The following is a 26,270-nucleotide window of genomic DNA, read 5'->3' as shown; positions in this document are numbered from 1 at the left end:
ACTAGCACACTTAAGAAGGAGGCTGTTATTTCTATGATTACTTCCTTTTTCATTACAGAAAAAAAAAAAGGATTAAGGAAAAGAACCAGGCCTTCCCATTGCCCTTGTCATCCAATTCAACCCAAATTACGAAGTCACATTCCTCTGTTCACCATGGAACCGTTCCCATCTGATAAAGTTCTGCTTAAATCAATTTCATCATCATAATTCAAAGCCTATTTATTCCAACTAAGTGGTTTTGACATACTGGAAATTTAAAATAGTTTTGATATACTCGGGATCCTGTGGTGCTAAGCCTTTGGTGGTCAAGTTTATATTATATTTTATATGGAGATATATATTGTATCCTCTATAATATATATATATAGAGAGAGAGAGTAGAGGATACAATTTTATAAATACTATATATATAAAATTGTATATATATATACATTATATATATAAAATTGTATATATATATATAATTTATATATAATATATATTTATATATATATTATATATATATATACAATTGTGTCCTCTACTACATATACATACGTATATATATTTATATATATATAAAAATAGATATGTATGTAATAGAGGATACAATTATATATTATATATATATATAATTGTAGATATACACACAATTATATATTTTATATATACATATATATATTTACCTACTCCTGAAAAATACAAACTTGACCAACAAAATATCTTCCTGGGAACGTTTCAGACACACACACACACAGAGATTTGTCAATTGCCTTTCACCCACACAATGTTTTCTTTCACTGCCCACTTAGCCAAACCTGGTGAGTTTCTCCCCAAAACACCCAGGAATGATGAAAGAATTATGGAGCCCTCGGGTACCTTGCCGGCAGCTCCGGGCTGCCTGGAACTCTGCTATCGATGTCCTTCCAGCACCACGGCAGCGAGGAGCATCCCCAAAATCCGCTGCTTAGAGGACAAGCCGAGCAGGAGCCATTCCACGCACGCAGCATCCAAAACACTTTTTTATCCCCCCACCTTCCTTCGGCACGATGTGCCCGCGGTTATTTCCCTGTGTGAGCCGGGTGATGCGGCTCGGGCAGCGGAGCAGCGATGGGGATGCGGCCGGAGCGCTCCGGGCATCGCAGCGGATGCGGAGCTGCCGGACAGCAGCGGCCCAGCGCCGCATCCATCAGCGGAGCCTCTGCCGTGCCTCCTCCCCGCAGCCAGATCCCCCCGGCCTTGCCGCAGCGGAACTTGGCCCATCTCATCCCTTTTTCCCCCATTTCGGGGAGAGACAGGGGAACCGCACCGTGGGGACCACAGCGGGGGGACCACAGCATCCCTCCCCTGCCCTTCTCCGCACCGCGCGCTTACCAGGCGAGCTTGAACCCTTTCATTAGTACAGCCACGATAATCCGCTGCCCGCGTCCTTGTGTGCCCACTGAGAGCTCCAGAGGTGCCAGCACATATTGGAGCAGCCCCGGGCGGCGAGCGTCCCGCGGGGAGCGCCGAGCGCCATGCGCCGAGCCGGGGCACGGCCGCCCCCCGCGCCCCCGGAGCCGCGGCGAGGCGCGCACGGCTCCCGCAGCAGCGGCGGCAGCGCCGGGGGCTGGGGCTGAGCCGGCCCGCGCTGCGCTGAGCATGTGCAGCAGCCGCGGGACCGCAGCATGCCACGGCACGGCCCGGCCCCCGGAGCCCGCACACGGCCCGCAGCCCCGCCCGGCACCGGGGGTCCGCTGGCGACAGCCCCCAGGCACGGCAGGGACAGCGGGGGTCCGATGGGGACAGCCCCCAGGGACAGCGAGGGGCCGCTGTGACAGCCCCCAGGCACGGCAGGCACAGCGCCTGGCAGAGCGGTTTGGACAGCCCTGCACGCTGGCAGGGATGGGGCATCCGCAGCTTCTCTGTTCTGGGGTCTCACGCCCCTCGCAGTAAAGAATATTTCTGATTATCTAACCTAAACCTCCTCTCCATCAGTGCAAAGCCATCCCCCTGCACTCCATGCCCCTCACAGTAAATATTTCCTATTATCTAACCCTCCTCTCAGTGCGAACCCATCTCTTCTGTTACTCCATACCCCTCACAGTAAAGAATATTTCTGATTATCCAATCTACCCCTCCTCTCCATCACTGTGAAGCCATCTCCCACTTCACTCCATGCCCCTCACAGTAAATATTTCCTATTATTCAATCTAACCCTCCTCACTATCAGTGCAAAGCCATCCCCCCTGCACTCCATGCCCCTCACAGTAAATATTTCCTATTATCTAACCCTCCTCTCAGTGCGAACCCATCCCTTCTGTTACTCCATAGCCCTCACAGTAAAGAATATTTCTGATTATCCAATCTACCCCTCCTCTCTGTCAGTGTGAAGCCATTCCCCTTGCCCTATCACTCCGTGCCCCTCATAATAAAGAATATTTCTGATTCTCCAGTCTAACCCTCCTCTCCATCAGTGCAAAGCCATCCCCCCTGCACTCCGTGCCCCTCACAGTAAATATTTCCTAGTATCCAATCTAACCCTCCTCTTTGTTTTTCCCTTCCAGCACAAGGTGCTCTCCATGCAAGGGAGCTGCACAGGAGCCCCAGGGCTCTCCCCGCTCTGCCAGAGCTGCAATATTTGGTCATTGATGCTCCTGGGGGGAATTGCCAAAGCCCCACTCCAATTCCTGACTATCCCAGAGCAGGGGTGAGCTCATTGCTCAGGCCAAAAAGGAGAAATCCAGCCCTGCTGGGACATGTCACCTGAATTTCAATTTGTTCCCAATTTTTCTTCTCCTATCACCACAAAGATCCCCGGACAAAGATCCCCTCTGCAGCTTCCTGAAGGGAACAGTCAGCCCCCTCTGAGGCTCACCTGAGGGCTCTGGAAACTAATGGAAAACTGAATTTCCTAATGGAAAACCAAAATTTCTTAATGGAAAACCAAAATTTCTAATGGAGAACTGAATTTCCTAATGGAGAACTGAATTTCCTAATGGAAAACTGAACTTCCTAATGGAAAACCGAATTTCCTAATGGAGAACTGAATTTCCTAATGGAAGACTGAATTTCCTAATGGAAAACCAAAATTCCTGATGGAGAACTGAATTTCCTAATGGAAGACTGAATTTCCTGATGGAAATCCAAGCTTCCTAATGGAAAACTGAATTTCCAAATGGAAAACTGAATTTCCTGATGAAGAACGGAATTTTCTGATGGAAAACCAAAATTTCTAAAGGAAAATTGAATTTCCCAATGGAAAACCAAATATCCTAAAGGAAAAGTGAATTTCTTAATGAAAAACTGAATTTCCTAATGGCAAACCAAAATTCCTAACGGAGAACTGAATTTCCTAATGGAAAACCAAAGGCAGAGCCCCTGCACCCCACACCCACAGGGCAAGGCCTGAAGGGAAAAATGCCAAATATTCCATTTCCACCCCCTTTTCCCGCAATGCACGTTGATTTTCCCTGGAATTCTTGTTTATCTCATGGGATCCAAGCACACTGCACGCAGCAGGAGATGGGGAGTGGGGCAGTGTATCTCAAATAATTTATAATATCATTATTTATCCGTAAAATTCTGTAAAAAGTGAAGCCTGGGATGGACATCCACGCTTTTATTCCACACAGCTCTGAAGGGGTTTGGTCCTGGGATAGGAATAATCTGGATTATAAATCCTGCAGGAATTCAGCATTTTTAGGGGTGGCAGAGGAAAGAGAGCAGGCAGCTGTGTGTAAATAAATATTCCACTCTCTTGAAGGGCTTTAAATTGTATTTTGTCAATATTTTTTGCACTCACAGCCCCATCCCCATGGCTGCAGATAATTATGAGTGGACTGATATGAAAACCTTGATGTGTAAAATCAGCACCCTTGCTCTGTTCACTGCTCAGGGCGTGCTTGGGGCAGTTCCAGAGCTCTGTCCTGGCTTGCAAATCTTTCTTTTGACATTTTCTGAGGAAATTCTGGGATTCTGATGCCCACATCCCCTTTGTAAAGTGAAAAACGTGGTTCTTTGCTCTCCTACTGTGCCTGATAACAACAAAGAGTTTTTTATTTTCTGGTTCCCCCAAACCCTGAAGAGATGAAGAGCAGCAAAATTCCAGTACTGAATTCAGCAGAAAATCACTTTTTGAGGGCTTGGATCATTCCAGGATGGATGAAATGAAACTTCAGCATCTTGGGCTGAACTTTGAGAAATTGGGGGAGTAACCCTGAAATGGGGAGAGCCCCAGTGCAGGTGGGGACATCCCAAATCCCTGCTTTGAGAATTTGCTCCAACAACAACTTTGCAATGCATTTTTTTGCTTATTTCTAGAGAAAAAGCATAAAGTCAGGCACAAACATGACAAACAGCATGGAAAAACACCTTTAAATCTCACCCTGCATAATCCCAGACTCAACCCTGCTTAGGTCCTAGAGCAGCCTGGGCCGGGCTTTGGGCCGGGCTCTGGGCTTTGGCCGGGCTTTGGCCTTTGGGCCGGGCTCTGGGCCGGGCATTGGGCTGGGCTTTGGGCCGGGCATTGGCCTTTGGGCCAGGCTCTGGACCAGGCTCTGGGTCGGGTTCTGGGCCGGGCTTTAGGCCAGGCTTTGGCCTTTGGGCCGGGCTTTGGGCTGGGCTTTGGCCTTTGGGCCGGGTTCTGGGCCAGGCATTGGTCTTTGGGCCGGGCTCTGAGCCAGGCTTTGGGCCGGGTTTTGGCCTTTGGGCCGGGCTCTGAGCCAGGCTTTGGGCCGGGCTTTGGCCTTTGGGCCGGGCATTGGGCCGGGCTCTGGGCCGGGTTTTGGCCTTTGGGCAGGGTTCTGGGCCGGGCTTTGGCCTTTGGGCCGGGCTTTGGGCTGGGCATTGGGCCCTGCATTCGGCTGGGCTTTGGCCTTTGGGCCGGGTTCTGGGCCAGGCATTGGTCTTTGGGCTGGGCTCTGGGCCAGGCTTTGGGCCGGGCTTTGGCCTTTGGGCCGGGCTCTGGGTCGGGCATTGGGCCGGGCTCTGGGCCGGGTTTTGGCCTTTGGGCAGGGTTCTGGGCTGGGCATTGGCCTTTGGGCCGGGCTCTGGGCCCAGCTCTGGTCCGAGCTCTGGGCCCTGCATTGGGCCGGGTTTTGGCCTTTGGGCCGGGCTCTGGGCCAGGCTTTGGGCCCTGCATTGGGCCGGGCTCTGGGCTGGGCTTTGGGCCCTGCATTGGGCCGGGCTCTGGGCCCTGCATTGGGCCCTGCATTGTACCAGGCTTTGGGCCGGGCTCTGGGCCCTGCATTGGGCCAGGCTTTGCTCCAGGAGCAGCTTTGCAGCTGTGGCCTGCAGGTTGCCAAGGAGGGAGGCAAATCACAAACGCTGTAAAATGGGTCAGGAGACCTGCAAGGCTGGCAAATCTAGGACAGCCTGATGCTGCAGAGTCACATGTTTGCAAATCAAAGCTCAGGCAAGAAAGGTATTAAGAGATAAGCAGTCATGCACTTCTCCTTTTTTTTTTTTTAATTTTTTTTTTTTAGCCAAATAATGTGAGGGGTGGGGAAATGATCAAAGGAAGGAGATGGCTGGGAAGGTGTTTGTTTAAATGTCTGGCTGGCCAAAAAATCCTCCCAGCAGAGGGACTGGGGTCAGGTATTCCCAACCCCAATCCCAAATTCTGCCAGAATGGACAAATCCTTCACTTTCCCCTTAATCCTCTGCATTTAACTATTCTAGTGGGGAAAAATTAAAAAAAAAAAAAAGGTATTAAAATTGAAATAAGGCAAGGCAAAAGCAGCTGTAGGTATGAGGAGGGATAGGTTATGCACAGCCACCTCCTCAGAGCTAAGAATACCTATCAGTCACATGAAAAATGAATTCCAGATTAATTATCTACCTACTGCATCCCACCTAAAAGGGAAAAAGGAAAAAAAAATCAGTCAGAGATGTGGCTGGAGGGGTCCAAAGCCATTTCTGGCCTCTGTTTTGGAAAGAGAAGCCCTAAAAATCCCTTTTTCCCTTTTTTTCACTGCTCTGTGCAACTGTAGGTTGTAATTCTGGAAATGGTTGTAAAAAGCATCATTGGTATATTGTCCTCATCTGTGTAAATGTCAATTTAAGTGGCAAATATCTTTCATGATCATGTTTTGCATTTAAAAGAGCTTTCCCAAGGCATTGGTATTTGGGGAAAAATTCTTTCTCCATAGGAAAAATTAAAAATAGGCATAAAAGGGTAAACACTGGGTTTCCTTAGAGTTTGTTTTGATGTTTTGTGAAAATAAACCTAATAGCTGGGCTGAGCAGCAGCTCTGAAGGATGTGCAGGTGCCCTCACAGAGCCATAAACACAAATTTTCACCATTTTCACCCTTCCTACAGGATGTTACACCAAAGGTTCATTTTCCCCTCCAGCCCTAAAGCTGTAAATCCAATAATTTTATCAGAATCCCATTTGGATTATTGGGGATGGGAATCTAATTTTTAATTTTTTTTTTATAATTATTTATTATTTGTGCCGAGCATCATTTCCTCAGCACAAACAATAAATAATAATAAGACAAGTTCATGTGGTTGTGTTGTCCTGCCTCATCCCTGTCCTTTCTCCCAGGAACAAAATTCTCACAAACTTCAAAAAGAATTAAGATCATTTAGATCCTGGCCTGGTGCCAGTAACATTTTGAGTATTCCTGGTCCAGATGAAGAATTCCATTAATAAAACCTCCCCTGGGGTTCCAGCCCCAGTCAGGAGGAGGAAGTCAAGCAGCAGAACACACACACACACAAACACTAAAAACAGCAACAAAGCCAAAACCAGGCAGAACTTTCTCAAAACTGAAGGAAAACTTGGGAGATCAGGAGCAGAAGAAAAAAATACTAAAAATAGGGTTGGATAAAACGACAGGATGTTTTCCTGACCTGTAAGCACATGGATTTAAAAAGTTAGGTCTGGAATACACAAAACCAGAGTTAATTTTTTGTTTTCCTGGCCTCCTACTTGGATGAAAGAAATATTGATGGTGCTGTCAGGATAAACAGAGCTGGACCAAGGGACAGGTAAGGCAGAAAAAAAATGGCAATTTTTGCACAGGATATTGCCCAGGCAGGGCCTGGGGGGAAGCTGGAAGCACAGAGGCAACCACAGAAAGTAAAAGTTGAATATTTAGCACTGGTTTATTCACACAGAGCTGGTTTGTCCTTCTCTGAGCAACCCCAGCCAAGGGCTGCCTGCTGAAAGCCAAGGAAATCAGCTCTGAAAACCTCTGAGATGCTGCAAAAAGGAAATCAGCTCTAGAAACCTGTGATGCTGCAAAAAGGAAATCAGCTCTAGAAACCTCTGAGATGCTGCAAAAAGGAAATCAGCTCTAGAAACCTCTGAGATGCTGCAAAAAGGAAATCAGCTCTAGAAACCTCTGAGATGCTGCAAAAAGGAAATCAGCTCTGAAAACCTCTGAGATGCTGTAAAAAGGAAATCAGCTCTAGAAACCTGTGATGCTGTAAAAGGGAAATCAGCTCTAGAAACCTGTGATGCTGTAAAAAGGAAATCAGCTCTAAAAACCTCTGAGATGCTGTAAAAGGGAAACCAGCTCTAGAAACCTCTGAGATTTTGCAAAAAGGCACCTTAGATGCCTTCACTTAGCACCCCCTTCCAGCTCAGGACAGGACACATTTCCCCCAGGATGGAATGAGCAAATCAGCTGAAAAATCTCTCACAACCTCCTAAAATCCAGAGGATTTTCCAATCTCCATTTCACCTGGGAAGTGACTTCTGCTTTCTCAACAAGCTCCACATTCACCTGCTATTTTTTCTCCTCCTTCTCCAAGAGTTTAATTTGTTTTTCCCAGGCATTCAGCAAGGAACAAGCAAATCAGCTGAAATCTCTCACAACTTCCTAAAACCCAGAGGATTTCTGTGTTTGCAGGACAGAGAAGCAGAACCTTGCAGTGCCAGGGGTGAAAGGAGCTCACTGATTTTATAATTTCCATTTCACTTGGGAAGTGACTCCTGCTTTCTCAAATAGCTCCACATTCACCTGATTTTTTTCTCCTCCTTTTCCAAGAGTTTAATTTGCTTTTCCCAGGCACTCAGCAAGGAGCAGGGATGGAGCAATGCAGGGGTTTCACTTTTGGCAGGCCAAGCACAGCTGGAGGTGACACAGCCCCGTGTCCCTGTCCCACAGCAGCTCCCCAAGCCACCAACAGCTCTAAAAAGCCTCAAAATGAAAATGAATAATGGATTAAAACTGAATTTCTCCCTTTTTTGTGGGGACACACCATTCTGTGGCATGGCAGGAAATGCCAGTTCTTGAGCCAGCCTGTGTGGTATTTCCTCCCTCCGTCAGGATGAAGGAGGAATTGAGAATCTCAGCTTCATGTCCTTAGAAGGCTAAAATATATATATTATATTATAATATAATATAATAAATAATAATAATATAATATAATATAATATAATATAATATAATATAATATATATATATATTATATATATTATATATATATAATATATATTTATATATATAATATATATTATATATATAATATATATTATATTATATATATATATTATATTATATTATATTATATTATATTATATTATATTATATTATATTATATTATATTATATTATATTATATTATATTATATTATATTATATTATATTATATTATATTATATTATATTATATTAATGCTGTACTAAAACGATACTAAAGAATAGAGAAAGGATACAGACAAAAAGTTACGAAGAATGAGAATGAAAATTCCTGACTCCTTCCAGTCCTGACACAGCCTGGCTGTGATTGGTCATTAACTCAAAACAATTCACATGAAATCAATCAAACAATCACCTGTTGGATAAACAATCGCTAAACCACATTCTAAAATAACAAAACAGGAGAAGCAAATCAGATCATTGTTGTTTTAGTTTTTCTCTGAAGCTTCTCAGCTTCCCAGGAGAACAAATCCTGGCAAAGGGATTTTTCAGAAAATGTGACAGTGACAAGCCTGGAAGGTGCCTCAGCAGAAAAAGAAGGACAAAATGGAGAGGTGGGTGACGCCATGGAAGGGTGACACAATGGAATGGTGACACCAATGAAATGGTGACACAATGGAGAGGTGGGTAACACAGTGGAATGGTGACATCAATGGAATGGTGACACAATGGAGAAGTAGGTGACACCAGTGGAAGGGTGACACAGTGGAGAGGTGGGTGACACCAATAGAAGGGTGACACAGCGGAGAGGTGGGTGACACCAATGGAAGGGTGAGACCAATGGAGAGGTGGGTGACACAATGGAATGGTGACTGACACAATGGAAAGGTGACATCACTGGAAGGGTGACATCAATGGAGAAGTGGTGACACCAATGAAAGGGTGACACCAATGGAAGGGTGACACAGTGAAGAGGAGGGTGACACCAATGGAACAGTGACACAGTGAAGAGGTGGGTGACACCAATGGAAGGGTGACATCAATGGAGAAGTGGGTGACACCAACAGAATGGTGACACAATGGAGAGGTGGGTGACACAATGGAAGGATGACACCAATGGAGAGGTGGGTGACACAGTGGAATGGTGACACAGTGGAGAGGTGGGTGACACCAATGGAAGGGTGACACAATGGAATGGTGACACAGTGAAGAGGAGGGTGACACAAATGGAAGGGTGACACAGTGGAATGGTGACACAGTGGAGAGGTGGGTGACACCAATGGTATGGTGACACAATGGAGAAGTAGGTGACACCAATGGAAGGGTGACACCAGTGGAAGGGTGACACCAATGGAGAAGTAGCTGACACCAATGGAAGGGTGACACCAATAGAGAGGTGGGTGACACCAATGAAATGGTGACACAATGGAGAGGTGGGTGACACCAATGGAAGGGTGACACCAATGGAGAGGTGGGTGACACCAATGGAAGGGTGACACAATGGAGAGGTGGGTGACACCAATGGAAGGGTGACACAATGGAATGGTGACACAGTGGAGAGGTGGGTGACACAAATGGAAGGGTGACACAGTGGAATGGTGACACAGTGGAGAGGTGGGTGACACCAATGGAAGGGTGACACCAAGGTAAGGGTGACACAACGGAGAGTGGGTGACACCAACGGAATGGTGACACAATGGAGAAGTAGGTGACACCAATGGAAGGGTGACACCAGTGGAAGGGTGACATCAATGGAGAGGTGGGTGACACAATGGAACAGTGACACAGTCAAGAGGAGGTGACACAGTGGAATGGTGACACAGCGAGAGGTGGGTGACACAATGGAAGGATGGATGACATCAATGGAGAGGTGGGTGACACAGTGGAGAGGTGGTGACACCAGTGGAAGGGTGACACAATGGAATGGTGACACAGCGGAGAGGTGGGTGACACCAATAGAAGGGTGTCACCAATGGAGAGGTGGTGACACCAATGGAATGGTGACACCAATGAAATGGTGACACAATGGAGAGGTGGGTAACACAGTGGAATGGTGACACAATGGAATGGTGACACAATGGAGAGGTGGGTGACACCAATGGAATGGTGACACCAATGAAATGGTGACACAATAGAGAGGTGGTGACACAGTGGAATGGTGACATCAATGGAATGGTGACACCAATGGAGAGGTGGGTGACACCAATGGAAGGGTGACACCAATGGAAGGTGACACAGTGAAGAGGAGGGTGACACAATGGAAGGATGACATCAATGGAGAAGTGGTGACACAGTGGAATGGTGACACAGTGAAGAGGTGGGTGACACCAACAGAATGGTGACACAATGGAGAAGTAGCTGACACCAATGGAAGGGTGACACCAATAGAGAGGTGGTGACACCAATGAAATGGTGACACAATGGAGAGGTGGGTGACACCAATGGAAGGGTGACACAGTGGAGAGGTGGGTGACACAATGGAGAGGTGGGTGACACAGTGGAATGGTGACACAATGGAGAGGTGGGTGACACAATGGAATGGTGACACAGTGAAGAGGAGGGTGACACCAATGGAAGGGTGACACAGTGGAATGGTGACACAGTGGAGAGGTGGGTGACACCAATGGAATGGTGACACAGTGGGCAGCAGCTGTGACAGAACATCCCCGCCCGTGGCCACTGCTGGAGCAATTCCAGCATGGGGGAACAAATCTCTTCAACCTCCCCAGAAATTCCTCCAGACTGAGCTCAGCAGAAATGAAGCAAAATTAACAACATCCCTTCAATGCTCCAAACTGCTCACAGGGGGAACTGGCTCAAAGTCAGCAAAGAAAACAGAATTTGGGGGTTTTAAATAAAGAGTTGGGGACTAAATATCAGCACTCACCAAGGCTGAGTTCAAATAAACCTGTGCACATTCCATTAATGTCTACGTAACTAATTCCCAATTGTATCTGTTTTAGAATGTTCAAACTCAATTCAGTTTTCCATTTCTCCAAAAAGAAAATTCGATTTTTTTCAGTACATTCATGCTAAGATGGTGCTTTAACACTGCAGATCACATTTCCCTTTAATTAAAACCAAAACCTACAAAAAACAGGTATAGAGAAAAACAAATTTCAAGCGATTCTGTTGTTCCTGTCATGGAAATGTCTGTTTTTCAAGCCAGAGATAAAACTGAGTTCCCCAAAACGCCACCACAACTCTAACTGAAATGCCACACACCCTTCAGCACCCTCAATGATATTTTTTTTCCAGCTTGAAGAGGGTTTGCAGCAGTTGAGGTTTCAGCAAATATGAGAATGAGGACGAGTTCACCTTTATAAAGCATTTATCCAGAAGCACATCATACAATTTATTGCTAAACACTTAAAAAAATTCAAAAGCTGCATCAAGGAGCAACCCAGTCCTGAGGTACAACCTTCCTCAGCATCATGCAGGCTTCAGGGAAGGGGAATTGGAAAGGATGGGGAGTTACAGCTGGAATAAATGTGACAGGGAGAGCTCAGCTGGGATTCCACGAGCCCTGCAATGTGTGAGCAGCACCCCTGAGATCCGTGAGGGGTTTCACAGGGAATTCTGCACCCAGGAAGGAGTTTCTCCCTGGAATACAGCCATGCTGGAGGATTCAGAGCAGCCTCAAAAGCAGATTTTTAACTATTAATGCCCTTCCCCACTCCCTGCAAGCCATGGCTCCCTCCAGCCACGCTGAACTTCATCCCTTTGTCAGATAAAACCTCAAACACATTTTGCAGACACGTCCCCTGCATTTTAAGCCTGGTCTTTCTGGTGTCCAGGAAAACAAACCTCGGCTCTAAATGTACCCAGTGGTGCCAACCAAGCCTCCCAGCCATTCCCACCTCAAACCCAGCTGGATCCACCCAGTTCCAGTCCCAGATTGCCAGCCCATGCTGAATTTCATCTTTTTGTGAGATAAAGCCTCAAACACATTTAGCAAACACATCCCCTGCACTTTAACCCTAAGGAGGGTCCTTTTGGTGGCCAGGAGAACAAACCTTGGCTCTAAAGGCACCCAGTGGTGCCAGCCTGGTGCTCCGGAGGCCTCCCAGCCATTCTCATCTTAAATCCATCTGGATCCACCCAGTTCCACTCCCAGACTGCCAGCCCACAGGAAAGCAGAACCCACAGAACCCTGTGAAAGGCACAGGCAACAGAGAAGCCTCACAGAGAAGGGTGGATGCATCCACAAGCTCGAATTACTGTCTCGCTTTTGACACTCCCCCGACATCCTTTCCAAAAAGAAAATTGAAGAGGCTGCCAGAAGGGATTTCTCCTCACACAACCGTCCCTGGGAGTGGAAAGCTGCCCCTAAAGCACCATCTAGTGTCTGTCACTCCCTCATCCAGCAGCATCCCTGCTCCCACCGCAGATGCCACGGAGGGACCACGAGCCCCCAAATCCCCTCCCTCCCACCCCGACCTCTGCCTCCAGCACCAACCCTGCAGCGTTTCCAACCCCATCCCAGGGTGATTCCCTGCAGCAGGGAGGGTGGGCAGGGGGCAGGACAAGGTGCAGAGACAGAGTAAGAAGGTGCCAAGCGAAACCACTTACGCACAGTGAGGCCGGCAGCATTTCCATCCTACCTTTGCTGTCGCCATATCAGACGTCTCCATGCTTTCTGCTTGGCCTAGCAGTGAACAGGGGCATCAGGGGAGAAGGGAGGGAGGGAGGGGAGAGAAAGGGAAAGTCAAAAGAGGATGAAGAACAACAGGCAAACAACCTGGCAGGAGGATGAGAACAATGGAAGTTGCTGAGGGGTTAGTGCGGAGATTCTGCCCCACCAGAGAAGGGCAGGAAAAGCATCCCAAGGGGTGGCCCCAGGTTAGGAACTCGTTTGGAGCTTGGCACAAGAACTGAGTCACTGCCATGCCCCCACCCAAGGGTCCAGCAGGAGGGACAGAGAGGAGCAGGAGGGACAGAGAGGACCCTGCTGCTCCTCCTGCTGCTGCTCCCAGCTTCCCTTCCAGGCTGAGCTCCTGCAGGGAGCTGGGGAAAATCCAACTTTTAGTGAGCAGGGAACAACCCAGGCTGCACTGAGCTGGGGAACAACGCAGCCTGCAGGGAGAAGGGAACAACCCAGCTTCCAGTGAGAAAGGGAATAACTCAGCTTGCAGGGAGAAGGGAACAACCCAGGCTGCAGTGAGCAGGGGAAGAACCCAGCCTGCAGGGAGAAGGGGATAACTCAGCTTTCAGTGAGCTGGGGAAGAATCCAGCACCCAGTGAGCCAGGGAACAACCCAACTTGCAGGGAGAAGGGAATAACCCAGCTTCCAGGGAGAAAGGGAACAACCCAGCCTGCACTGAGCTGGGGCACAACCGAGTCTGCACTGAGCCAGGGAACAACCCAGCTTGCAGGGAGAAGGGAATAACCCAGCTCCCAGTGAGCAGGGGAAGAACCCAGCCTGCACTGAGCACGGAACAACCCAGTCTGCAGGGAGAAGGGAATAACCCAGCTTGCAGTGAGCCAGGGGAACAGCCCAGCTTGCAGTGAGCAGGGAATAACCCAGCTTCTATCCAGCTGTGGAAGAAGCCAGCCTGCAGTGAGCCAGGGACACAGCCCAGCTGCAGCAGCTGCTCATCCTCACTCTCTGCAAGAAGGGAGAGTCACCCACCCCACCCCAGCCCAGCCACCCCGAGTGGGCATTCCAGGAGTCAGGAGGACAGGAGGGAAGCAGGTGGGTTCTGGGCAGTGCACAGGTACAGCAGGAGTGCTCAGACATGACGGGGATGATGTGGGGAGGGAAGAGAAGAGTGGGGGGATCAGGCAGGCAGGTGAAGCAGCGATGGTGCAGAGCAGCCGTACCAGAGAGCACAGGGCAGGACGCGGGGTGCAGGCTGCTCACTGCGCCCCCCGAGCTCACTCACCTCACACAACACCCTCACACGACTGGGCCTGACCTAGTAACCCTTTGGTGCACGCTGAGCTCGGCCTGGAGGCACCAAAGCCCCGGGAAAGGTGCGCTGGGTGCCAGCATCGGGAGGCATCCGTAGCTGCGTGTGCCCGCCCGGATTGGCGGAGCACGGTGACTTCACGCCACCCCAGCCATCCCCCTGCTTCTCCTCCTGGCCTACTTTGCTCCAGGAAACCAGCCTGGAGCCTGAGAGGCAGCCCAGCAGCTCCCAGCGCAGAGCAGCGGGCAGGCAGGGAAACACTGCAGAGCTCAGGCACATCAAAGCCTCTGAGAGCATCACTGCTCACAGGGCTGCCTGGCAGTGCTGCCTCAAAGTGCTTATTCATCCCCCGGTGCTCAGGCACGCAGCAGGAGCACGCAGGGACCCACAAACGGATTTATGGCAGGGTTTGAACACACCCAGGGGCAGCTCAGCCTCTGCAAAACCAGCACTGAGCACTGCGGCTGCCCTGGGCACAGGCACTGCCACACCCCAGAGGACAGACCCAGGGGGTTTGGTATATTCAATATTTAACTTACAGCCATGGCAGACCCACAAGGGTTTGGTATATTCAGTATTTCACAACTCTGGTAGATCTACAGGGGTTTAATATATTCAATATTTTACAGCTGTGGCAGACCCAATGGGTGTTTGATATATTCAGTATATTTATCAGCCCTGGCAGACCCACAAGGGTTTATTATATTCTATATTTTACAGTCCTGGTAGACCCATAGGGATTTAATATATTCAATATCTGACAGCCCTGGCAGACCCCTGGGAGTTTAATATATTCAATATTTTACAGCTGTGGCAAACCCATGGGGGTTTATCATATTCAATATTTTACAGCCATGGCAGACCCACGAGGGTTTATTATATTCAATATTTTACAGCCCTGGCAGACCCCTGGGAGTTGAGTATATTCAATATTTTACAGCTGTAGCAGACTCATGGGGATTTAGTATATTCCATATCTACAGCCATAGCAGACCCACAGGGGTTTGGTATATTCAATATTTAACTTACAGCCCTGGCAGACCCACGACTGTTTAGTATATTCAATATTTTACAGCTGTGGCAGACTCATGGGTGTTTAGTATATTCTATATTTTACAGCTGTATCAGACCCATGGGGATTTAGTATATTCAATATTTTACAGCCCTGACAGACCCACGACTGTTTAGTATATTCAATATTTTACAGCCCTGGTAGACCCATGAGGGTTTAATATATTCAATATTTTACAGCCCTGGCAGACCCACAAGGGTTTGTTATATTCAGTATTTCACAGCCCTGGCAGACCCAGGGGGTTTGGTATATTCAATATTTAACTTACAGCCCTGGCAGACCCACAAGGGTTTGGTATATTCAATATTTGACAACTCTGGTAGATCTACAGGGGTTTAATATATTCAATATTTGACAGCCCTGGCAGCAGCCTGTGCTGGAGGACAATGGCACAGATGTCACCCTCCTGCAGAGGGTGCAGCAGGCTGGGGACAGGCAGGAGCCCTCAGCACCAAGGCACCCCTAGGAAAGGCCGTGGGCACAGAGAGGGAATGCTCAGACACGAGGGGGATGGATGCCCTGGCGCACAGAAATGCGGATTTTGCCCTGTGTTTGTGCTGCCATGCGTTCATGCATGCCTGCACAAACCCACGCTGGCACACTGCTCCTTTGTGCTCAGAATACACAAAAGCTCTGGGAGAGAGGAGCCTTGGATGGGGAACTGGGGAGGAATTCATCCCTGGCAGTGCCCAAGGCTGGGCTGGACGGGGCTTGGAGCGCCCTGGGATGGTGGGAGGGGTCCCTGCCATGGCACTGGGTGGGTGTAAGGTCCTTCCATCCCGAACCATTCCGTGATTCCATGAAATACTGTTATAGACATCTTTTCATGAAAAATCCTTTTCTTAAGATTTTTCCTCCTGAGAAGCTGGGAGGCCTCAGGAACAAAATGTAAACAATGGTTATCTGCTGCTGTGGAATGCAACAGGTGCATCTGGGATTGGTCTCATGTGGTTGTTTCTAATTAATGGCCAATCACAGTCAGCTGGCTCGGACTCTCTGTCCCAGTCACAAACCTTTGTTATCATTCCTTTCTATTCTTAGCTTAGCTACCCTTCTGATGAAACCTTTTCTTCTATTCTTTTAGTATAGTTTTAATGTAATATATATCATAAAATAATAAATCAAGCCTTCTGAAACATGGAGTCAGATCCTCGTCTCTTCCCTCAACCTGTGAACACGGTCACAAAATACAGCCTGGTCAGGGACATAAAACCCCTCTTCTAAATGCTTATTTCAGCCTCCTAAAGCAGCCAGTGCAGACACAGAGATCCACAAACAGCAAATCCACACCCTCTGCTCCCCAACCCCTCCTTCATGAAGCCACAGATGTCCCTCAATGACATTTCTATTTCTGTGATTTTCTCCAAGTTCACAACAGTGTGGGAAGGGAAGAAAAAAGCACAACAGCTTCATGAAGGACTTTCAGCAAATCCTGAGCTAAAGAATCGTAATTTTGCAGCTCAGAAAAAGCTGAATTTCCACGTTTCAGCCTCTCTACAGCAGAGGCTCCCTGTGGCTGCAGCAGCTCCTGAACTTAAAAGCAAACAGGAAACATCTCCTGAGGAAGTGCAGCCTTAGGAAGGGAACAGCCCACTGTGAAATGCCTGAGCTCCGGGGAGGAATTCCAGGCTCCATAAATATCCACAGCCACGGCCCTGTTAGCCCGGGGTTCCTAATTGCCCTCGAAAGGATTCCTTAGCAATTAGAGAACATTGCTTTTTGTCAGCATTACCCTTCCCACAGGCACAGCCCACAGCCAGCAGGGCATCCTCTGTATGGCTCCAGAGCAGCCTCACCTCCCAAAGACTCCCAGGGACTAAAAAATTCCCTTTTTCTTTACAGAATTCCAGGCTCCATAAATATCCACAGCACGGTCTTTAGCCGGGTTCAGCTCCTCCAAAAGGATTCTAAAATTAGAGAAACTGCTTTTTGTCCACAGGCACAGCTGGGCATCCTCTGTATGGCTCCACATCCCTCAACGACTCCCAGGGACTCAAAAATTCCCTTTTTCTTTACAGAATTCCAGGCTCCATAAATATCCACAGCCACGGTCCTGTTAGCCCGGGCTTCCACCTCCTCCAAAAGGATTCCTTAAAAATTAGAGAACCTTGTTTTTTGTCAGCATTACCCTTCCCACAGCCACAGCTGGGCATCCTCTGTATGGCTCCACATCCCTCAAAGACTCCCAGGGACTCAAAAATTCCCTTTTTCTATTTATAGAATAAGAGCCTCACCTCTCAAAGACTCTCAGGGACTAAAAAAATTCCCTTTTTCAAGTGCAGTGCAAACAAAGGGCTGAGCAGGCTCAGATTAATTTGCCAGGAAAGGTGCGTGAGCTGCAGGCAGAGAATTCAATGTGCTGCCAGTGAGGCACCACTCCAGCCACGCTGTGATTCTCCCATATGGCAAAAAAGAAAAAAAAAAAAAAGAAAAAGAGTTAGGGAAGCACCAAAAAAAAACCCTGTTTGGGTCTGTGAAATGCATGCAAACAAAACCTGTTAGCGACAGAACCAGTGGGAGGGGAAATTAGAAACAAATCAGGAAATGTTACGGGAAGAGAGGAAGAACTGCTGGAGAAAATGTAAGGAGGAGAGAGTTTAATGGGAATGCCGAGGAGGAGGGAGTTTAATCGGCATATGCACCTTGGTTACAGGTGTACAGACCCCCAGGAAAATGTGGCAGGTGGGCACAGTCCCGAGTCGTCCCCGAAGGCGGCAGCGACGGGCAGCGATGCGCAGATGCCATCACAGCATCTGCCAGCCAGGGAAAAAGCCTTTTTCCATTTCCCTGGGAAAAAGCCCTGCAGGGACTCCCTCGGTGCTGCAGCAGCTGGGAAGTCACATGAGGCTTCATTTCCAGCAAAAAAAATAAATAAAAAAATGCATTTCTCTCTCTGCAGGCATGACGGGAGCTGTAGTTCATGGCCAGGGCAGAGAGAGCCCGAGAGCCATTTCTGAGCCTCTGCCCTGGAGCCTGGGGAGGGACAGAAAGGTGGGACAGCAGCACGACATCTTGGAATATTCCTACATGGAATATTCCCAACTTTTTTCTAATTCCTACTTGCAATATTCCTACCTTTTTTAGGATTCCTACCTTTTTTTCTGATTCCTACTTGGAGTATTCCTACCTTTTTCTGATCCTGCTTGCAATATTCCTACCTTTATTAGGATTCCTATTTGGAATATTTCTACCTTTTTCTGATTCCTACTTGCAACATTCCCACCTTTTTCTGATTCCTATCTGGAATATTCCTACCTTCTCCTGATTCCTACCTTTTTCTGATTCCCACTTGGGATATTCCTACTTGGGATATTCCTGCCATTTTCTGATTCCCACTTGCAATAATCCTACCTTTTTCTGATTCCTACCTGGAATATATCCACTTTTTTTTCTGATTCCTACTTGGAATATTCCTGCCTTTTTCTGATTCTTACCTTTTTCTGATTCCCACTTGGATTATTCCTACCTTTATCTGATTCCTACTTGCAATATCCCTACCTTTTTTCTGATTGATACTTGGAATATTCCCACCTTTTTCTTATTCCTATTGGGAATATTTCTACCTTTTTCTGATTCCTACCTTTTCCTGATTCCTACTTGCAGTATTCCTACCTTTTTCTGATTCCTACTTGAAATATCCCTACCTTTTTTCTGATTCCTACTTTGAATATTCCCACCTTTTTCTTATTCCTACTTGGAATATTCCTGCCTTTTTCTGATTCCTACTCAGAATCAGAGAGTGGAGAAAACCAGCCCTCCATCAAAAGGAGAAAAACAATTCCCTTATTTAAAAAAAAAATTAAATTATATCATTTTAAATATGCTATTTAAAATAATAAAAGAGAGACTTGGGGACAGGAAGATATTTGTATCAGGAGAATGAGGGGCAGCACCAGGAAGGCAGAGAGGCTGGGATGATTCAGGTTGTAACTGCTGCTTTCTTGAGCAATATTAGAATTTTTGAATCCTGCTTTCACGCTGTGCTTTGGCTCTTTGCCTCCCCTCATTGTCCTGCCTGTTTGAACTCAGCCTTCCTTTTGCCTGGGGTGGTGCAAGAACCTCTCCCAGCTCGGGAAAGGCTCAGTCACTGCAAATCTGGGGAACAGAGAACTCTGACTCATGGCACGCCTCAGAGAGAAATCCCCATTCTCCTTTGCAGGGCAATTCAAAGGGAAGGCATTTCCTAATTTCCTAATTTTTGCCTCCATTGCCAAGAATGTGCAGCCACTGTGAGCAGGCAGCAAGAGGTCACTGCCTGGGGCAGAAATCTTGATTGGTTTTGTTCTTTGAGACAAAGAGATCCTCAGTTATGTCATGGTCTGAATTAATTCCCATCACACCACAGCCCAACACCTGAACAGGAGGAGATTTCCACTCAGCATCATGTTAAACATGCAGACTCCCCAAATCAGAGTGCTTTAAATACCTAAATAAAGCCTTCAGACCTGTTGGAACCAAAGTCTTTCCAAGCTAAATCTTTATATTCAGTCCAACAGCCTGGATGGGCTGGCCCTGCCTGAGGGATCATCCATGGAGACCCTGGAGAAACCAAACCTTCTGTTCCCATCTGGATCTGTGGGGTAGCTCCTGCAATATCCTATAAACAAATAACCTCCAGTTTCAGATAAACTGGTGAAGAATGCACCTACAATTCAGGAATAACAGCCATTAGAGGGATGACTGCAGAGGAGGGCAAAGATCCTGAACCCTTCATTTCTGAAACCTGAGACAGGAGAAATCAGCTAAAGAACAACACCTGGGGCTGCAGGGAGGAATTTCAGAGCAGCACTGAAAGCCTTCCCCTGCAGCTTCAGGGGCTCTCCCAGTGCCAGTGGCATCAACAGCAGGGCAGAACAAAGGCTGGCAGCAGGAACAGAGGGCACAGGATGCCCCTGACCCACAGAGCCACCCAGCGCCAACCCTGGTTCCTCAGGATGGGCAGCAGGTGCTGCACAAAGCCTGAACTCACATAAAGAACCCTAAACCTGGAGCAGAGACTAAAGAAATCATGAACTCCTACAGAGCTGGAAGCTTTGCCAGACCCCCAAACAGGCCCATAATCCCATGGGAATGGCATTGACACAGCAGGAAGGGGTTGAGCAGAGCCAGCACTCAGCAGCCAAAGGTTTGGGGCAGGGCTAATCGGGGGAAAGGAAAGCAGGGAGAAGAAAAGTATTAGGGTGAAGTATTAGGGGAAAAGTATTTATTAGGGGAAAAAGTATTAGGGGAAAAAGTATTTATTAGGGGAAAAAGTATTAGGGGAAAAAGTATTAGGGGAAAGTAAAGTATTAGGGTGGTGTAAAGTAAAGTATTAGGGTAGGGTAAAGTATTAGGGTAGGGTAAAGTATTAGGGGAAAGTAAAGTATTAGGGTGGGGTAAAGTAAAGTATTAGGGTGGGGGAAAGTATTAGGGGGAAAGTATTAGGAGAAAAAGTATTAGGGGAAAGTAAAGTATTAGGGTGGGGTAAAGTAAAGTATTAGGGTGGGGGAAAGTATTGGGGGAAAGTAATAGGGGAAAGTAATAGGGGAAAGTAAAGTATTAGGGTGGTGTAAAGTAAAGTATTAGGGTGAGGGGAAAGTATTGGGGGAAAGTATTAGGGGGAAAAGTATTAGGGTAGGGTAAAGTATTAGGGGGAAAAGTATTAGGGGGAAAAAGTATTAGGGTAGGGTAAAGTATTAGGGGGAAAAGTATTAGGGTGGGGGAAAGTATTAGGGTGGGGGAAAGTATTAGGATGGGGGAAAGTTGGAGGAGAAGAGGGGAAAAAGCAGAGGGGCTGGTGCCATCCCAGCCTGACCTTGCTGCACACACCAAGATGCGCAGCACAAACACCCAGCACAGGCCAGGGCAGCGCAGGGGCAGGCAAACAGCAGAAGAAGAAAGGCAGAGGTCAGCGAGCACTCACACGGTTACAGTCATCGGCAGCAGGGGGGGATCTGTCCCAGGCCAGTCCCAGCAGCCTGAGGGAGCCTCCCTGCAGCAGCAGGGCAGGAAAACACGGCTGCAGCCAAAGAGGATAAAACCCCGGCCGGGTTACACACGCACAGTGGGGCAGGGGGAAAAGCAGCACAGGGCCGTGACCTCCGAGTCCAGCGTGGAAGGAAGGATGCAGGGCTGCAGGGGACAGCCCTGGGGCGCCTCTGGGGCTCGCTGTGCCCACTGCAGCCTGGCCCAGAGGAAGCAGCAGTGACGAGGCTGATGAGAGGGCAGAGCTGAGCAGGGAGCTGCTGGAGCTGCTCTGCTCTCAGATTTCTCCCATCACAGGCAATTCCATTTTAAAGGAGCAGCTGCCTCGGAGACTTTTTGCCAGATGCAAGATGCTGCTGTGGGGTAAGGTGCAGAAAGCTGAGAGAATGAATTCCCTGTTCATTTGAGAGTTTGATGATGATGATGGTTACTGGAATTAAATTTTCAAGGGCAGAATTAACCCAGCAGAGTGCCCACTACCATTATCCCACATTTTCCCCCAGTCTCCTGAAATGGCAGAAAACACCTGGTGAAAAGTGTGGATGCTCAGATCAGGAGGAGGCCAAGGGATGACTTGAAGAGGTAAAATCTATGAAGGGATCCCAAGCCCCTCTGGAATGGTTGGGACCTCTCCTTTTGGCTGTTGACTATGAAATGTGAAGATGCACTCATTCCCTTTTGCCATATGCAGTGCTGCTGTGGGGTAAGGTGCAGAAAGCTGAGAGAATGAATTCTCTGTTCATTTGAGAGTTTGATGATGATGGTTACTGGAATTAAATCCTCAAGGGCAGAACTGACCCAGCAGACTGCCCACTACCACTATCCCAGATTTTCCCAAATCTCCTGAAATGGCAGAAAACACCTGCTGAAAAGTGTGCATTTTACCTTGCAGAGGTAAAATGCATAAAAGGATGTTCCACATTCCTCTGGAATGGATGTTCCACATTCCTCTCCTTTTGGCTGCTGACTATGAAATGTGAAGATGCATTCATTTCCTCGTGCCAGATGCAGTGCTGCTGTGGGGTAAGATGCAGAAAGCTGAGAGAATGAATTCTCTGTTGAAACAAAGAGAGTTGGACTGCAATGGTTACTGGAATGGAATTCTCAAGGGCAGAATTTACCTGCCCACTACCACTGTCCCAGCTTTCCTAAAAACTCCTGAAATGGCAGAAAACACCTGCTGAAAAGTGTGGATGTTCAGCTTAGGAAGAAGCTAGGGGACACCTTGCAGAGGTAAAATCCATAAAAGGGTATTCCAAGCTCTCAAATAGTTGGTACCTCTCCTTTTTGATTACTGACTGTGAAATGTGAAGATGCGCTCATTCCCTTTTGCCAGATGCAGTGCTGCTGTGGGGTAAGATGCAGAAAGCTGAGAGAATGAATTCTCTGTTGAAACAAAGAGAGTTGGGCTGCAATGGTTACTGGAATGGAATTCTCAAGGGCAGAATTTACCTGCCCACTACCACTATCCCAGCTTTCCTAAAATCTCCTGAAATGGCAGAAAACGCCTGCTGAAAAGTGTGGAAGGAAGCCAGGGGACACCCTACAGAGGTAAAATCCATGAAAGGATGTTCCACCCTCCTCTGGAATCGTTGGTACCTCTCCCTTTTCACTGCTGACTACGAAATGCGAAGATGCACTCATTTCCCAAGGTAACCATTGCAAATCTTTTCATTTCCCAAAGATTTACAGCACTGAGAGCACAGAACAGGCCGTGACGAGGGAGGTGTGTGTGCTGACTGCAAAGCCAGGAGAGAATTGCTTTGTTCAGCTCTCCTTCACCAAACCAGTGCAAAACACCTCCAATTCCCAGCTCAGACCGGTGGAATTTTTCTGTCCCTACAGAGAACGAAGAAGAAATGCCCTGCAGTGAGCAGCTGCCTTCAGAAAGAGCTGATGGCTGTGAGATGCAAAGGGCTCTGTGAGGAGAGCAGCATTCCAGCTGGAGGAAGCAATTCCCACTGATCCTGTGAGGGCAGCAGCATTCCAGCTGAAGGAAGCAATTCCCACTGATCCTGTGAGGGCAGCAGCATTCCAGCTGAAGGAAGCAATTCCCACTGATCCTGTGAGGGCAGCAGCATTCCAGCTGGAGGAAGCAATTCCCACTGATCCTGTGAGGGCAGCAGCATTCCAGCTGAAGGAAGCAATTCCCAAATCCCTTCCCAGCACTCACACCCTGCCCCATCCCCAGGGAAGCTGAGGCAGCACCACTGAGCCTCAAGAATAATTTCTCCTCCAGCTGCCAAGGCAGGAGGATCAGCATCCCCTGTGCCTTCAGCCAGGGCTGTGAGCAGCCAAAATCCAGATTATTGTGGGCCCAGATCCTCCAAAAATTCAAGGGGAAGAACAAAAGGAAATATTTGTAAAAGATTTAAAGATTTGTAAAAAACAAATCTGTTTTGTTGCTACAGAACACGAAAGAACACAAGCTCACATGGCTGCTCTCAAGGTGAAGGAGAAAAGGGAAGTTTATTTTCTGACTCCAACATTTATAGATTTCCAAAAGTGACAGCAGATTAGAGGGTGACAGTGCCACCTCTCCAATGACACTGGACAAACCAACAGCCCATCAATTTCTCCTCTTCCATAAAGGAATGCAAAACAATGAGTTATTTACAGAAAGCGCGTGAGAAAGTTCACTACGAGAATGTCAACATCAGAAGGCTTAGAAAATCTTAAAAAAAACAGGGTGACACCTTTTTCTGCTCTCCAATTTATTGGCTCCACAAGTAGGGCTTGTCTCACTTATCCCTGCACTATTTCTCCTCACCTGTGCATTTATCCCTTCCCTGCCCACTGCACATCAAAGGAGTCACTACAAATTCAGAGATTTTTCCCATCTCATCTCCAAGATTAAGAGAAGCTTGAAATCTCTGAGATTTTATTAAAAACAGAAGCAGATTAAAGCTGTAGCAACCCAAGGGGCTCCTACCTTGAGACAACCTTTCCACCCCACTGCTTTGAGCTAAAAATCTCCGTAAAAAGGGAAAAGATGGCACTGACTCCTCACAGACAGCAGCAGCAGCTCCACCTGCTCACTCAACTCTTCAGCACAAGAAGGGACACTCTGGGGTCCAGCTCATCACATTTTAAATTTTATTAAGTGGATGCACATTTTAACCTCCCAGGAAATCTTCTGAAATGGGAATTTCCCCTTTTAAACTGGATTTTGGCTGCAAAGAAGCCAAGGGATGTGTTCCATTACGTGCATCCTCACGTTTTATTTGCCTTCTCTGCTGCTCAGACCCACAGATGGAGTTCTGTTTGTCTAAGATCACTTTTCACTTCCCCTTCAGCAGCTCCCAGAACATCCCCTAGGAAATTCTACACCCGAATAACATCAACAGCAAATGACTCACAAGGGAAAAATGTTAGAAAATAAAAAGGGTTCCTGGAGAGCTGCACCCCATCCCTGCCCATTTTAACTGAACATCGCCTTTGTGGCACTGCAGCCACCCCACACAGGTGGAACAAGGGACAAATTCACTTTTTTTGCGCAGCAGAAGCACCAGGCACACTCATGGCATGAGTCACATCTCTTTTTTGTGATGCCAGCCCTGCTGAAGTGTTCCCAGCGTGAGGAAGGTGGGTTTGTGTGACAGGCACACAAAGAGGGGCTGCCCACGCTCTGCTTTGTCTCAGGGAACTCTGCCCTCCTTTCCAGCATCATTCATTCTGCTGTCATCACCAGCACGGCCAAAATTCCCAAATCCTTTGGGTTTGGGCACATGCAGTAAGATTGGGAGGACAGTTCTGAGCCCCCAAAGACATCCCACAGAGGGATTTTATCCTGGATTTAATCCAGTTTAACAAGGCATCCCTGTGAGAGGGGCAACTCTGACCTCAATTTACAGCCAAGTCTGCAATGCAAACCCTTCCCTGCAGAAACAGAATTAGAAAATCTTAAAAAAATCTTAAAAAACCAGGGTGACACCTTTTTGTGCTCTGCAATTTATGGGCTCCACAAGTGGGGTTTGCCTCACTTATCCCTGCACTGTTTCTCCTCACCTGTGCATTTATCCTTTCCCGGCACATCAACCTCCTTCGTGCCAAAACCCAAACCCTCCCTTCTGTGCAAAACCCAAAACTCTTAGCCTAACAAACCCAAACACCTTATGCCTAACAACCAAAACCTCCTCTTGCCAGCAACCAATAACCCTTTAGCCAATCCAAAACCTCTCTCTATCCAAAAAACCCAAAACCCTCCCTTTTATGCCTAACAAACCCCAAACCATCCCTTTTATGCCTAACAAACCCCAAAACCCTCCCTCCTATGCCCAGCAAAGCCAATAACCCTCCCTTCTAGGCCCAAAAAACCCAAAACCCTCTCTTCTATGCCCAAAAAACCCCAAAATCCTCAGTGCCCAACAAACCCTCCCCTCTGTGCATCTCTGACAGCCCCAGCACAGGCTGGGACCAGTTGAGTTCTGTGGCACTCTCTGATGTTCAATTTTACAGCAGAACTGCATTTTCAGTGCTGCAAAAGGAGCCCACAATGGTTTTGTCTCTCTTTGCTGGTCTTGCCCTCAGATCAGCTCTTGTCAGCCAGAGGTGAGAGGGGCAAAGAAAAGGCACATAATCTAAATATTAACCATCTTTCTTACAATAAAAAAAACCTTCCAGCAGTCTGGTTAAACTCTCTGTTTAATATTAAGTCAAACTGGCTCAGAGTTTGGAGCTGGATTCAAATCCCAGCTCAATTCCAAGTGATTGCAAAAGCACCAGGGTTCAGATCAAGGAGCTGTGAGAGCTCCAAGTCCTGGCCAGGAGAATTTTAAAAACGTCCCTGAAAATGAAGATCTATCTGTGAGGGGTAAATCAGGGATCTGAGTGGATCAGGATCATTCCTGCAAGGATTTTTGCACAAAAAGGAGCTCAGAATGCTGTGCCAAAGGGAAAAGGACAGAGGGAGAAAGATGCAGAATAACCAAGCCCTAAGAACATCAATAATATTAAATTTATCCATTTTCAAACTTTGCCCTCCTTTCT

At 47.6% G+C, this 26,270-nt stretch overlaps 1 protein-coding gene across 9 annotated transcripts in view; it reads right to left on the bottom strand.

The window, feature by feature from the left end:
- The window catches only part of GRAMD1B (GRAM domain containing 1B), a 145,086-nt gene that overhangs the window by 88,567 nt on the left and 30,249 nt on the right, over positions 1-26,270 (bottom strand). Inside the window, exons 1-2 of one of the 9 annotated variants that reach the window (XM_064732274.1) lie at positions 14,219-14,317; positions 12,938-12,981 (exon numbers count right to left, since the gene is read on the bottom strand). The exons of 6 other annotated variants lie outside the window; for them this stretch is intronic. Coding sequence is in view for 1 of the 3 variants with exons in the window: in XM_064732271.1 (XP_064588341.1) it covers positions 1,354-1,376 (23 nt within the window). In the remaining 2 variants the exon portion in view is untranslated. Of the gene's footprint in view, positions 1-858; positions 972-1,353; positions 1,597-12,937; positions 12,982-14,218; positions 14,318-26,270 lie in introns of those variants that run through there. 2 more of the 9 variants (XM_064732271.1, XM_064732272.1) reach the window with 2 other exon arrangements.

Source organism: Zonotrichia leucophrys, chromosome 24 (genome assembly GCF_028769735.1).
Source record: "Zonotrichia leucophrys gambelii isolate GWCS_2022_RI chromosome 24, RI_Zleu_2.0, whole genome shotgun sequence".
Taxonomy (NCBI): domain Eukaryota; kingdom Metazoa; phylum Chordata; class Aves; order Passeriformes; family Passerellidae; genus Zonotrichia; species Zonotrichia leucophrys.
The sequence above is the reverse complement of the archived record's forward strand: the minus strand, read 5'-3'. Positions and strand labels throughout refer to the sequence as shown.